The sequence below is a fragment of the Paecilomyces variotii genome (assembly GCF_004022145.1).
Source record: "Paecilomyces variotii strain CBS 101075 chromosome Unknown C8Q69scaffold_4, whole genome shotgun sequence".
NCBI lineage: Eukaryota > Fungi > Ascomycota > Eurotiomycetes > Eurotiales > Thermoascaceae > Paecilomyces > Paecilomyces variotii.
In genome coordinates, this window is record NW_021167143.1 from 139,224 (window position 1) to 153,000 (window position 13,777).

Below are 13,777 nucleotides of genomic sequence, written 5' to 3' on the forward strand. Positions count from 1 at the left end.
TTGGGAGAAAGGGGAGGTAAGAAGCTAAGTCCCTATGGAGTAGGGGAGTAGCTACGTAAATACCTGAGGGATCCGATTTACTAGACCTAATCTGGATTTCGTTTACTAGACCTAATTGGGATTTCGATTAGCAAGGTACTAGTCCTAATTGGTATTTTGATCATTACCTCCAGGGCTACCTAGGTAGGTACGTAGTCCTCGTCTACTAGTCCTAATTGGGATCACAAATCTCGAATTGGAAGCCCGCACATTGCAGCTCTTCCGAGATCGTTTGTTTGTTTTGTTTGTTTATTTGTTTTATTCCTTACTCTGTTGAATACGGCCCCTATGCAAGTTGCTCATTGGTGTGCATATCTAGTTGCCCACAAGGGAGTGACGTAGCCGTGTGAATGTCTATCTGTCAATTTAGGATAATCTCCCAGACAGTAATTGTCGAATGTAGGTGAGACCATCGAGTAAATAATAAGTGCAAAAAAAGAATGATGGAAGCTTCGAAGTTCATGGCAGCTTCGGCGGGGCACAGAACGAGCTTCGCGCTAACTACAGTAAGTTGATTACCCGCGTTGGCGTAGCTTAATGATCATTGGGGATCTCCAGAAGACATTTCGTGTCCTTTGCGGAGAGCTTTCTACAGCGTGGCCTCTTCTTTTGAGTGATCTCCTTTAATAATCGCCAGGCTCTCTATACTATGTTCCAAATCTGCCTGGTATCATTGAATAGATGTTAACTGCGGGTGGAAGCTGAGAGGACAACCTCGACGATATGGACCAGACCTACAAAGCTCGAAAAGAGGCCTTTGTGTCCAATCTCTCTGGAGGAGAGATCACGGAGATCAACAGTGTGACTCTTGTTGCGTCGGTGAGTTCCAACTGTTCCGATGTTCAGCGCACAATATTGACCACGATGGCTCCAGACAGCTGTCCTTCTCTGGTCTGCTCTCCAATCCCGCATCTCCTTCTTCACCCCATACAGTGCCCCGGCGCTTGTAGTCGACTTCCTTCTCAATGTTGGCGCGATCCTATTCTCGTTTACCGTGTATTCCTCCTCGTCCGTCCTACTGAACATCCTACTTGCATCGCCGGCAATTTTACTCCTGCTTAGTCCGAAGAGATCCTGGAAAGCGCAGAAGGCGAAGCCTCCGCGCTCGACTTCAGGAAAAGATGCTACCTCCAAACAAACTTCCAGTGACCTGGATCCATTTCCAGTTCACCCGTTTCTTACGACATACCGCGCGGCTATGATGATAGCCACCTGCGTTGCTATTCTCGCAGTTGACTTCCGTGTCTTCCCGAGGCGCTTCGCAAAAGTCGAAAATTGGGGCACCTCTCTGATGGATCTGGGTGTTGGATCTTTCGTCTTTTCTGCCGGAGTTGTATCAGCGCGGTCTGTTCTCAAGGAACAATCGAGAGCGACTTTGCCGCGGAGATTGATCGCATCGATCCGGCACTCGATTCCTCTCTTCGCCCTAGGATTCATACGGCTATTGAGCGTCAAGGGTCTAGATTATGCAGAGCATGTGACGGAGTATGGCGTGCATTGGAACTTCTTCTTTACCTTGGCGCTGTTGCCTCCATTTGTCGAGATCTTTCATTCCTTGACTGCAGTAGTGCCCTGGTATGAGCTCCTTGCTCTGACCATCGCAGTCGCGTATCAGGTAGCGCTTGAGTCCACGGATCTGAAGGGCTATATTCTCGTGTCGCCGCGCGGACCTGATCTCCTTTCGAAGAACCGAGAAGGTGTGTTCTCGTTCATCGGCTACTTGGCCATCTTTCTGGCCGGCCGTGCTAGCGGTGTCCGGATCATTCCTCGCGGCACTGGTCTGTCGAAGACACCACAGCAAGCAAGGAGGAGTGTCCTGATCAGCCTGGCCCTCGAAACTGCGGTGTGGTCTGGGCTATTCTTCTTCAATTCGACCTATGCCTTTGGCTATGGAGCCGGTATTCCAGTTTCGCGCCGATTGGCCAACATGCCGTACGTTCTCTGGATCGCTGCGTTCAACAACGCGCAACTTTTCGTGTTTTGCCTGATCGAGACGGTCTTCTTCCCCTCTGCACATCAGGCGACGGACAAGGATAGCGAATCCGAACAGATTTCTTTTGCCACGAGCCGAGTCATGGCGGCATTCAACAAGAACGGACTGGCTGTCTTCCTGGTCGCGAATCTGCTTACTGGGGCTGTCAACCTTGGGATACACACGCTTGATGCGAAAACGCCGCAAGCCATGGCTGTCTTGATGGTGTACGCAGCTGCCGTAACGGCCGTGGCAATGGGGCTCGACTGGTCTGGTATTAAGTTGAAATTGTAGGATATGAAATTAAGAAATGTTATGTTACTAATATGAGCTCTTTCTTTGGACCGTATATAGATTCACAAATTTAGCGTAGTTGTTCGGCTGGCTACCCTGCAGATCAGGTTGATCAACCAACATGTGGACTAAATAAGCAGCTTGTGTGACCTTCCTGTGCAAGAAACACTATATACCATAGCAAGATGTACTCCATAAAAAACATCACGAAACACAAACAGCACGGTTTCCAAGACCATCGAGTCACAATAGCTCATCCTCCAACGTGGGCTTCACGCCCCACGGAAGCTCCAAAATCTCACCAGCTGATCGAATAAGCTTTAGCGTAGCTAGATAGTTGAAGTTCCTCCGCTTTCCAGGTTTCAAATGAACCGCGGCTTCTTAAGTATGCGGGCCGAGCTGAGATCGTCAGCATGTCGGTAAGCAGACTTGCTCCGGTTGTCGATAACTCATCGTGATCATAATAATAATTGCTTCTTGCTTCTCCTCTCAGCATCCAACAGGAAAAGACAGTAACGATACGAAACGAGTGCAATGACCATGGGAAACGTTGACACGCCCCGATTTTATAATTATCCTATTCCTCGTGCGGGACCGGATGTTCCGTATGAGAATGAGACGCAGGTCATTCCTGTCTTTCGCGGGTTGCCGTTGGAACTTGGAGCTTTCGTGTAAGTTGCTGGGTTTTCTTTTCTTTTTCTCTGTTCCGATGAAGATCATGGGCTTCTACACACGTTTAAGGAACGTTCTTGATTGTGACAGCCTTTTGAGATCGCAAAGAAAACTAACGACTGGGGGGGAGAAATGGCACAGCATCTCCAATGTCGGCCTTGTTCAGAGCCACTTCTGGCGCAATGCGGGATTCGACGTCATCCACGATATCAAGCAGCTCGATAGCTATACTGCGCGATTCGATCCGACTGTGATCCCTATCACGGATGCGTCTGCCCCGAAACAGTCCCTCCCGGCCCCGACAGAGCGTAAAGGCAACGGTACCGCGTACTACACTTCCGCAGACTACCACGCGCGATATCTTTCCGGAGAGCTCACGCCTACTGCTGTGGTTGAGGCCCTGCTGCCTCTGATCCGCCGTGATGTTTCGCCTCCGGGGAAGCATTCGGTTGCATTCCTGGAATCACACGTTGAATCTGTTCGTGCTGCAGCAGAGGCATCCACGCAGCGATACAAGAACGGGAAGCCACTGGGTCCGCTGGACGGAGTGCCCGTGGCAGTCAAGGATGAGGTGCATGTGAAGGGGTATGAGAGAACGCTGGGAAGCAAGATTGACATGAAGGGGAATATCGATGAGACCTCGTGGTGCGTGAAGAAGTGGGAGGAAGCTGGAGCTATCATGATCGGGAAGACTACAATGCATGAGTTTGGACTAGGTGCGTCTTCCTTTTGTCTGAAGTCGCAGCTCAATTGTGGAATAATCGCCGTTGAACTGTGTCGTGTCATACCACTTCCCTATTTCGCAACATCTATCAAGGTTTCACCCACCACAGCTAACACGTCTCGCAGACACGACCAACAACAATCCAATCTACGGCACACCAAAGAATCCTCATCATTCACAATACTACTGCGGAGGCTCCTCCGGTGGCTCTGGCTATGTGGTCGCAGCAGGCCTCGTCCCAATTGCATTGGGCGCTGACGGCGGAGGCTCGATCCGTCTTCCCTCCAGCTTCTGTGGCATCTGGGGTCTCAAACCGAGTCATGGAAGAATCTCAGGAGCTCCCACAGTCGGTCTCGCTACAACCGTAGGAGTATATGGCCCCATGGCAGCTAGCATCGATGATCTAGCGCTATCCTACCGCATCATGGCGGCTCCTGCTCCAACGGCTGAGGATCCCACTTCTGCCCTCTTCCCAGACCCTCTCTCTACCATTCCATCCACCAAGCAGAAGAAGGTCATAGGTATCTTCCGTCCCTGGATCGAGCGCTCAGAAGCTCCCGTCCGAGCCATATTCGACGCCGCTCTAGACTATTACCGCACCCAACAAGACTACACCGTCATCGACATCTCTATTCCCTACCTCCCCGAAGGCCAGCGCGCACACGTCGTAACCATCATGGCTGAGATCGCCTCTGGTATCACCCCCAGTCAGATCAAGAAACTGACAGCACCCAACAAAATCCTTGTCAGCATGGGCGCCCACCAAATCAAAGCGCAGGACCTCATCGCCGCTCAACGTCTGCGCCAACTCCTCATGGCCCATCTCGCGCATGTCTTCGAGCAATACCCCGGCCTCATCATCTTCACGCCCACCACGCCCATGCCCGGCTGGAAGATCGAGCGAGGCGATGCCGACCTCTCCCACGGCGTCAGCGACGCCAAAGCCTCCGTCCGAAACATGGAATATGCCTTCCTTGCCAACTTCACCGGTTGTCCCGCCATTAACTGTCCGGCAGGCTACCTCCGCGATGACGACAAGGGTTCCGTCCCCGTTGGAATCATGGGAATGAGCGAATGGGGCAGTGAAGAGATACTGATCGATTTCGCTAGAGATGGACAGGGAATTCTAGATTTGGATCTTGGCGCAAAGATATCTTCTACGACTAAAGCACGAGAAGAAGAAGAAACCGGTCTGAGGAAACCAAGTGGGAACAGCACTACGTGGGTGGATGTCTTTTCTGAAGTGGAGAAAAACGTTAGTGTTTGATTACTGTAGTATGATATTGGTATATATATATTGGTGTGGTCTTCTTTTGTTTTTTGGGGGGCATCACGCGCATAATGTCAGGATATGATGTTCGTGTTTGGAACAGTAATGGATCCGCTCTTTATATATAATTACAGTGCAAGTTTTGTATTCCTTCCTTACAAGTAGATGTGTTCCTATAAGAGTCACTAATCTAGAAGCAGTCATAAACCAGGTTCTTCTTAGCTAAGTTTTAGCAATAAGCCTCTTTTCTCGTAGCTAATGTTCCATGATAGGCGAAGACGACCATGTCGTTTACAGGAATCCGGGAAGACCGAGTATCGCGGGCGTCCCAGTCGCTACCCCATTCCCATCTCTGGGAGTGGTGCGATATTGCACCGACTGAATGACGTCGCTCATCGACGTCGCCAGCCCAGCGTGGACATAGATTGTCTCAGTGATCGGACCGCCGGGAGGACCACATGCTCCAGACAGCTCTCCGTACAGCAGACCACATATCTGCCCCATGTTATCCAGAACGAACGAACCCGAGTCCCCCGAAATGCAGAACGATGTCTGGGCATGCATGGGCTCGCCGGTGGACTTGTCGAGAATGACATACTCCTCTGTCAGATTCGACGCCACGTTGACCTCGTTGCCCTGCTCATCATAGCGGAGCTGGTCTTCCTTAGGCCGATTACAATAAGCCAGTGTTCCGTTACATATACCGGCTGTGAGACCGGTCGTCCTGCCTACCTTGACGTAGTAGGCGCCCTTTTCAAGCTTCCCAAATGGCCCTAAAACCGATCCTTCTGGAGCCACAGCCAGATGATGGCCGTACATGGATGGGAGCTTCTTCAGCGGGATGTGAGGCATTGTATTTGATCCGAATACTTCGGGGGAATCAGCCTCGACAAACGCCCAGTCAATGATCTTCTTCGAGACGATGGACTTCCCCGACGAAACCAACACCTTGCCTATGGGCAAGGGCATAGATTTGACCACCGCCAGCTTCTCTTTGGTCTCTGCCAATGCTTTCTCATTAATGCCAAGCCGAGTTTCCATATAGGGATGTATTCGTGCGCCGACGGCTACCCATTCTTCTTGCTCTGCTCGCAACTTCTGCACTTCCTTTTCAAGAGAGGCAACGTGCTCGTTGGCGTCCTGCAAGGTTGCTTCGATGTCTTTTTCTGCAAAGTAGAGTACATCGACTTGGGTTTGGTCGGGCCTCGAAATGGCGGACCCATGGCGATCAGCCAGAAGTTTCACGTCCTCATCCGCAGAACTGGGCGGCTGCACAACATGGTAATTGGTGAGAACTCCCTTGCGGACAAGTCCATTCTCTGTCAAAGTAACGAACCCCCCCATCGTGCCCCCTCCCCTTTCACCCCTAACTCCTATCGAACATCCCATTTCGATACGTGAGTCACACCTCATGCGTGACAAGAATATTACACCTGGGCTAGACTTTTGTGCCTCTTTTTGCTTCGGTTCCGGACTCGATAGAGACATGCCTCCCGGCAGGAACTCAATGGTGATCTCGGTTGTCACTTGCCGTCGCAGAGAGATCTCGAGAACCGCGAAATCACAATACACGCCAGGGTCTACCATAATGACAACAGCTGGTACTGCCTTGTCCTCTGTCAGTCCAAAATTGAACAGACACATGACCCTCCAAGAGGAACCCAGGTTGGTATTAAGCTGTTCCACGAGCCCGAGTTTTGCTCTTTCGTAGGCTTCGACCGCCTTATGGTTAGGATCAATCGCAAATAGCGAGGGTTTAAAACACAGATCATAGTGGACAATCTCCACGTGGACGTCGTAGATATCCCGAGTCAAAAGGAAGTCATAAATCGCATCCTTGGCAGGACCTAGGACCCGTGGGACCACCATCTGGAGACGGAACAGGAGTCTCAACATGGTTACAGGCTCTTCCCCGCCTGGATAACCCGGTTTGGTGTCTTCGACAACCTCGAAGGCAGGCTGATCGTGGAATCCATGGTCTCGAAGGATTTCTAGGATGTCTGCGTGATACGCGAGAACCCGCGCTCGGACTGGTTCGGGGGCGTCTTTAGAAAGAAGAGGATATGGCAGAGGATTCGAGACGCTCGTTGAGCGATATGGATCGCTGCGGTATAGGTAGTGCTCGATCGATATATGACCACTCGCGTCGTCCGATTCTCGAAGCTCCCGTCGACGCTTTCTTGGTGAATCTGGAGGGGTCGGCAGGGCACCCTCAGGGGACAGAGGCCGCAGTCGGGGGAAAGGCTCTGCCATGATGACTGGTCGATGGTTGATGCTGTATGGAGGCGTTGTGTTGAGCTGGGAAGTGCAGAAAGCGAGTCATGCGAGGTATTCAAGTAGACTGGAGTCAAGGAGTATGGAAGTAGCGAGATTGTGCAGGCAGCAGCCACAGTCGCTGGTCCTGGTCGGGTTTAGTTTTTGCAGGCAAACACACCTCTGAGAGCAGTCACACCTTCCTATATGTAAACAAGCTGATGTCACGGGTTTCTACTGGGCTTCCGGAAGAAAGAAGAAGCCGAATGAAGTTCAGTAGTAAAATGCAGACTCAGAATCTGAGGTTATCACTCAGGTTGGGAACAATTCGAGGCGGGAGAGAGAACAACGCAGTCCTCATGAGAGACGCCGTGGACGTCCCCGGAGGGCGAGTTTTTGACAGGTATGAAGGATCAGACTCACAATCTGAGGTTATCACTCACGTTAGTAACAATTCGAGATGGGAATGACACGAGATGACGAGAATACGAGAAGATGATGGCACACGATGGGGATGAATGAGATGAAGAGGATACAAGAAGATGATGATACACGATGGGGATGAAATGAGATGATGAGGATACAAGATGATGATGATACGATGGGGATGAAAAGAAGTAACCACTGTTCTCGGTTGAGCGTATATACGTATAGTTATGCATACACACATACACAGAGAGAGCCCCCTCATAAGTAAGGCAGGAGCGATATCTCGATAGTCCTCCCAAGAACCAATGGCAGGTGTGGGGGTGAATGACTGAAAAGAATGGAGAAAACACCCAAGGGACAAGTTAGCATTGCTACTTATATGTAGAAAAGCCAACCGAAAGTTGAATAAATATATAAAGTATATTATCTATTACTACGAACGATACACATAACATACTCCACAACACCGGACCAAGTCTAGATAATCGTACGGTTGACCTTTATGCTCCCATGCCCGATGCCGTTCTGCTGTAATAAATATGCCCACGCATCCCAATGCCACGCCGGGCAAAGATAAAAAAAGAATCTCACAGAAGACCACCAGTCCGTTCCTGTGTCCGTATCAATACCGAAAGTTATCATTAACAAGCAATTCCGAATAGAAAAATGATATCCGTAATGTAGCCTTTTACTTTCAGAAGCCAGAACCTCTAACAATGAGCCTCCTGAAAAAAAAAAAAAAACCGGCGCTTTAAATCCAAATACCCTCTCCACGTCGAGGGACAAAGAACTCACAGCCGAGATGGGCGGCTGCACCATGAGCCCGCAGTTCCTGTAAGATCCTATCTTCCGGCGGGGGTCCGTCGGATAACGTATCTTTGATGTGAATGATGTAGACCGACAGGCCCGTCAGAGGTGGACGCTCGGAATCAGCCCAGTGGACTTCGTCCTGCATAGTTGAGTCGCCCGCATAGGAGCCATCGTCGCCGACGTCAACTGGGTCGGGGAGGCTGGGCGTTTGGTCGTCATGAACAAGTTCTGGGGGCTCGTCGCTATAGTCTCCCGAATTGACACGCGAGCGCGTGCCGCTCCTACCGGACCTCTGGCCGGGAGTGGTGCCTTGCCGACGATATTTGCTGGGTACATAGGCCTGCGGTCGTGTGGACTTGGGACTGACTCCAGATGTGGGTTCTCTGGAGGATATCCTCTCGTCTTCATGTTTCCGCTTCAGACCCTGTCCTGGGTTCTGTATATCCACAACCTTTGCTGCTAATACTTTCAGCTCCGCGATTAAATGACGGGGACACAAATGTCCATAGAGGGAGCCGTCGTCGACGTCATCGTTGTAGGAACATTCAATGAAGATAGCTCGTAAGGTGCCAGAAGCGACCTTCGGAGCTGCCACCTCCCAAACACGTCTATTGCGAGGATCCAGTGAGACCGAGTCCGGCTCAGTGTCCCCAAATACGATAATCTCTCTTCCTGTGTTATGGTCACGGATGAAGAAAGCAGAACTCTCCACGGATGCGTAGCTCGCGTCTTTCCCTGCCCCAAGGGCTGGGGACCGCATCGGCGAATAGATCCTGGAAAACTATGAGTCTCATGTTCGAGGGGGTACCTTGCATGAAGGGACGACATACCCTGCATCCGTGTGATCCGCGGATATCGCCCTGGAGGATAGCATCAAGGGGTCACCGGTAAAGACAGAACTGCCTACGCGGTGGTGTCTGCCAGTCTCTGGGTGATATTTCTGCCTGCACTTGCCATGACTGATGCTCAGACATCTCGCCAGTAAGCCTTCACACGCTCGAACGTAGCCCCTCGCCTCTCCACGGCCAAATCGGGGGTTCCCTCCCTCCACCAAACGCTGATACGTGATCAGACCGGCACCGCCATCCTCGTCCGACAGATTGGGCCAGATAACATCATTGAACATGTGATTCTTGATGGCAGAAATCACAGAAGGTAAGGCCGCGACGGTTTTTGGTCCACTTCCAGCTTCCACCAAAGGAGTATTGATAGCCAAACCAGCCAGGTGATCCAGATGAGGATGCGTGATCAAGACGGCACCGATGATCTCCCGGAAGATATAAGCAGCGTTGGCTTGGGCCGTCACGTGGGGCAATTCGAGCCCCGTAAATGGCCCTCCTTTCATGATTGCCTTTCCATCTTCGGATTCCGCGGTGTGCTGTTCGAGGGTCCGGATAATCCCGCTCAGCAGTGTCCCTGCGTCGACAGCGACTACTGAGCCCATGGACCACCGGGAGGACGTGGATCGAACCAGTAGACCGGTGACAACATCTTCGCGGGGTCCTCCTGAGGGACCCTATTTTTATGCCAAAACGATCGTTAGCCTGCGCATGTTTCAACTGTCAGGCCCCGAGACCGCTAGCTCAAGCCAACCCCAGAGTGGAGCCCGGAAAGATACCGATCAACCAAGGAATCTTTCGAAAGAATAGTATATAGAGCATATCCATGGCCGTAGCCATTCAACCTCGAAGAGTTGGGGTGTCATGCAGGGCTGCAAGAGATGACGCGGATACCTCAACTATGGCGTATGGGCGAACTCATTCCCCCGGCCACGGATGATATGCAAGAAAGCACGAAAGGAGATATGACGGTCTGCAGACTTACCAGAACAATTACTTGAAAGGCAGCTTTATCAGCCATGTCCAGACTGTCTGGGAGCGGTTGTTTCTCCCTGCTGGCATCATCACTGAGCATTATCAATCATGGGGACTGGAGGTTATCTTCGTATCGGGGGACAGTCGCTTGACTCCAGCAACAAAATATTCAACCCAAAACCTTGGTTCTCGAAGAACCAACAGAGATATTGGATTGCAACACTGGTCCAATTCTCACGCCTTAGAGAATCGCACAAGTTTCCGTTATTTGACCGTCCACGATCTGAACCGTGTCTGGGGAAAATGGGGGGAACAGACGACAGCCCTATGGAGACTGGACCCGTTCTGCCATGGGGTTCCGCCTTCGCTTAAGTAGTCTAAGTATTTACTTTGGACGGCTTTCTTGCGCTTGGATTTCTCGCAGCCATAGGAACGAACCGTACTCTAGAGCAGATCCAGGGGCCATTAGCACGACTTGAGGAGGACACAGAGTAGAGTACTCTATCTAGTATTGCCCTGTTTGAGGGACTGACGGCTAGCTCATGCTAGAAGAGGGACTCTGTGGTAGAGGAGATTGACTCTCTGCTTGTCTTTGGAGAATTATGGTGGACGGGGCCATGACGTACTTATCCGTTGTATCAAAACAGAATAGAAAAAAAAGAAAGCTACGGGGAATCTACCACTATAGGGACCCAAGCAACTGTTGCCAGCCTGCTAGCGGAGAAATGACGACTGATGAGAATTCTCCTCGATCTATCTACCCCATTCTACCGTCATTATTTAGAGCCAGTGGCCCACCTGCCAGTTGAACTTGGTGCCTTAGCGTAGCGCCTGGACCGCCAGGGCTCTACCGGACCCAGAATAATCAGGTGGACCAGCGGGTCTTATCTGTTTCTGATCCGATACGGATTCAGTAATTTAGCTAAAGATCCATATCACATTCAAGAATGTGAGAGAACTTTTGACTCTTACCTTCGACCATACATCACAGAATATACAGATTAAGTAAGAAGGCAGATGGGGATATCCGAAAAAAGCACATCTGTATTCAAAGTCATGTGGCGAAATTTCTGTACAGAAATCAACCCATACTGTACATGTACGAAGCGCACTGCAAAGGAGCTGTCTCGCCCCATATACACGTGTATAAACAACAACCGCAGAATACATGGCCCAAGAGTATGAACACATTGCACCCGAGCCTGCAAATCGCCGGCTCGCATTTTCGCTCAACATCCTTCCAAGACCATGGGCAATGGCCGATGACCCGTGATTCGCCTCCTCACACCCATTGCCAGTTCCCATCCCATATAAAAAATCATCCCAAATAAAAAAAACTATACCAGCCATCCAACGCCAGACATGACCGCTAAATCGAGGAAACAGCACGGGAGAAACACCAGTTCAACTGACAGACACGAGGACGGTATATTTTGAAAGATCGCGGTAGACAAAGAAAAGATAACAACAACAAATGCCGCTGGTGCTGGGGATCACCGTTCGGAACAGTCATCGCGCACATCAGACGGGCCGCGGTCCAGATTACCAACGGCAGCATCGTAGATAGGCGGCTGATCCGGGGGATGGAAGCGCCTCTCATCAGAGCCGTGGGTCGGCGGCGGACTGCCGGGGGGACTGGAATATTCGGGCGGCGGAACGGCCTGCTCACCGGACAGCAATGGAGGAGGGTCCTCATCGCCATCCATTGTCCGACTGGAACCTTCACCGCCGTCATCATGTGATGGGACATGAGAGAGTTGAGCCAAGGAGATGTCGGTAGGGGAGCGTAGAGGACCAGGACTGGGAGGGGCGACCCGGACTGCAGCACTGGGTCGCGCATAGCCAGCATCTAGGTAGCCTCGTTGGGCATTGGGAGCAGTGCTCTCTCGGCCGGACTCCAGAAGAATACTGCCTTGCTCGCTTCCATACGGGGGCGGAGGCGCAAGACTGCCGGTCATAGGAGCCAACCCCCATTTTTTCACATTGGCCTCAATGAACACGAATCCCATCTGCCCGAAATTGACATGGACCATGCATGGCCCATTGGCACCGACCGTCGGGAAGAAGTTTTGCGACTTCAGACCGTGCACGACATCGTCAAGCTTCTTGCCATTTCGCGTGAAGAAGATCGTTCCAGACCTAGGACGATATCCGATACCTATCACATCACCCTGTTGGAATTCGGGACCGTAAGGAGTGGGGTTAAAGGGCTGGTTATGTCTCCGGTGGCCAGTGGACTGGTACGCAACGGACGTCTTGTGGAATCCTGCACAAAAAGCATCAGTATTGAACGCACTGTAGATTACATCTCTCCGCTTGCCACTTACCTGGGAGCCTAAACAACGGGTAGGGCTTGGTAGTCATTCCAATGCTTATCAGAGTCGACTCGGGCTTATCGTAGATCTTGGCTTCCCAGTAATATACATCGTTCTGTTTCGGTATCGGTAGGTTGCTCTGGACACTGGCTACTGAATCGAAAAATTCGATCTCTGTACGGGCCTCAACGAAGCAGTTGGCGATTTCGAGTTCCGGCTCGAATTCCCATGCGGAGACACCTTTTTCCTGGATGGCGAGGAATTGCGACAGAGAAATGTCGGTCTGCATCGTCTCAGGCGGGTATGCCAGGACGAAGGCTATCATTCAGTCAGTTGTTTTCCTTTTCCATCATGCAATTCCATCGAGCCAATCCTCATCAAAGTGCGTCCACGAACCTTTAGCTCTGAAATATTCCGACCGTGAGATGTCGTCCATGACCTCGAGGGCCTCCGCCTCTTCCCGTGCAAATGCCTGCTCATCATCGTATTCACCAGGCCGACCGATGCGATCCAAAATAATGCGTCCCCGACTGGTATATTTGAAGAAAAAGAAGATCGCAAGGATGATGACTGCGACTCCCGCGGATCCAAACGCAGAGAGGATCCCGATCAAGATCCCCTTCCCGGTCGACCCGGCATTGTCACCGATACTGTTCACATGTACGGGATACTTTACCGGCACATGAGCCGATAAACCCGCCTGCTGGAGACGGTGAAGACGGTGAACATTGCGATCGGGATCGGATGCAAGCGTTGGGGCTGGGCGTGGGAGCGTGGTGAAGCCGTTCTGTGTCTGTGTCATTGCCGGGTTGGCCATGACGAGGGTTGAAGGAGCCTCGTCGAGAGCACCGAGGCCCGATGCCTCAGATCCCCGCATCGTTCATGAAGCAGTTCGAATTATGCGCAGCAGGTGGACAGAGGGGGAAGCAGACAACAGATCTGTTCGTTACGCAAAGAAAGAAACAGCACGCAGCGATGGACGACGGATGGATGGATGGATGGATGTAAAGAAGATGGGGGCAGGAATCGCAGATGAGAGCCCGTCCGGGAAGGCTTGGAGTTGGGAGGCGAAGACGAAACCCCGGCGGTGGGGTGTGTCTCTTGTTCGCTGGCGGCTGGCTAGACTGTAAGCGTCTCTCTGGTTTCGCATCCGGACGGAGGCGTTACTCTTTAGTGAGTTAACTA

The 13,777-nt window shown here is 51.5% G+C and overlaps 5 protein-coding genes across 5 annotated transcripts; 2 read left to right on the forward strand and 3 right to left on the reverse strand.

The window, feature by feature from the left end:
* The first annotated feature begins 352 nt into the window (after positions 1-352).
* Positions 353-2,572, forward strand: C8Q69DRAFT_224202 (GWT1-domain-containing protein). The gene is made up of 3 exons (XM_028626325.1): positions 353-545; positions 741-858; positions 914-2,572. Exons 2-3 carry the CDS (start codon positions 763-765, stop codon positions 2,303-2,305), a joined length of 1,488 nt encoding a protein of 495 aa, XP_028485587.1. The 5' UTR covers positions 353-545; positions 741-762; the 3' UTR covers positions 2,306-2,572.
* A 273-nt stretch (positions 2,573-2,845) lies between these two features.
* Positions 2,846-4,968, forward strand: C8Q69DRAFT_486079 (putative N-acylethanolamine amidohydrolase; the record flags this gene model as incomplete). Its single annotated transcript, XM_028631878.1, has 3 exons — positions 2,846-2,976; positions 3,119-3,693; positions 3,827-4,968. The coding sequence occupies 3 exons, from the start codon at positions 2,846-2,848 to the stop codon at positions 4,966-4,968; spliced, it is 1,848 nt and encodes a 615-aa protein (XP_028485588.1).
* Positions 4,898-7,443, reverse strand: C8Q69DRAFT_224249 (hypothetical protein). Its single transcript, XM_028626326.1, has one exon. It carries the CDS (start codon positions 7,222-7,224, stop codon positions 5,263-5,265), a length of 1,962 nt encoding a protein of 653 aa, XP_028485589.1. The 5' UTR covers positions 7,225-7,443; the 3' UTR covers positions 4,898-5,262.
* A 638-nt stretch (positions 7,444-8,081) lies between these two features.
* Positions 8,082-10,146, reverse strand: C8Q69DRAFT_224258 (putative camp-specific phosphodiesterase). The gene is made up of 2 exons (XM_028626327.1): positions 9,294-10,146; positions 8,082-9,236 (listed from the first exon to the last, which is right to left on the reverse strand). The coding sequence occupies exons 1-2, from the start codon at positions 9,905-9,907 to the stop codon at positions 8,405-8,407; spliced, it is 1,446 nt and encodes a 481-aa protein (XP_028485590.1). The 5' UTR covers positions 9,908-10,146; the 3' UTR covers positions 8,082-8,404.
* Positions 10,147-11,295: 1,149 nt separating this feature from the next.
* On the reverse strand, positions 11,296-13,776 carry C8Q69DRAFT_463160 (SPRY domain-containing protein). Its single transcript, XM_028630362.1, has 3 exons — positions 12,989-13,776; positions 12,605-12,910; positions 11,296-12,543 (listed from the first exon to the last, which is right to left on the reverse strand). Exons 1-3 carry the CDS (start codon positions 13,467-13,469, stop codon positions 11,771-11,773), a joined length of 1,560 nt encoding a protein of 519 aa, XP_028485591.1. The 5' UTR covers positions 13,470-13,776; the 3' UTR covers positions 11,296-11,770.
* Position 13,777: the final 1 nt, after the last annotated feature.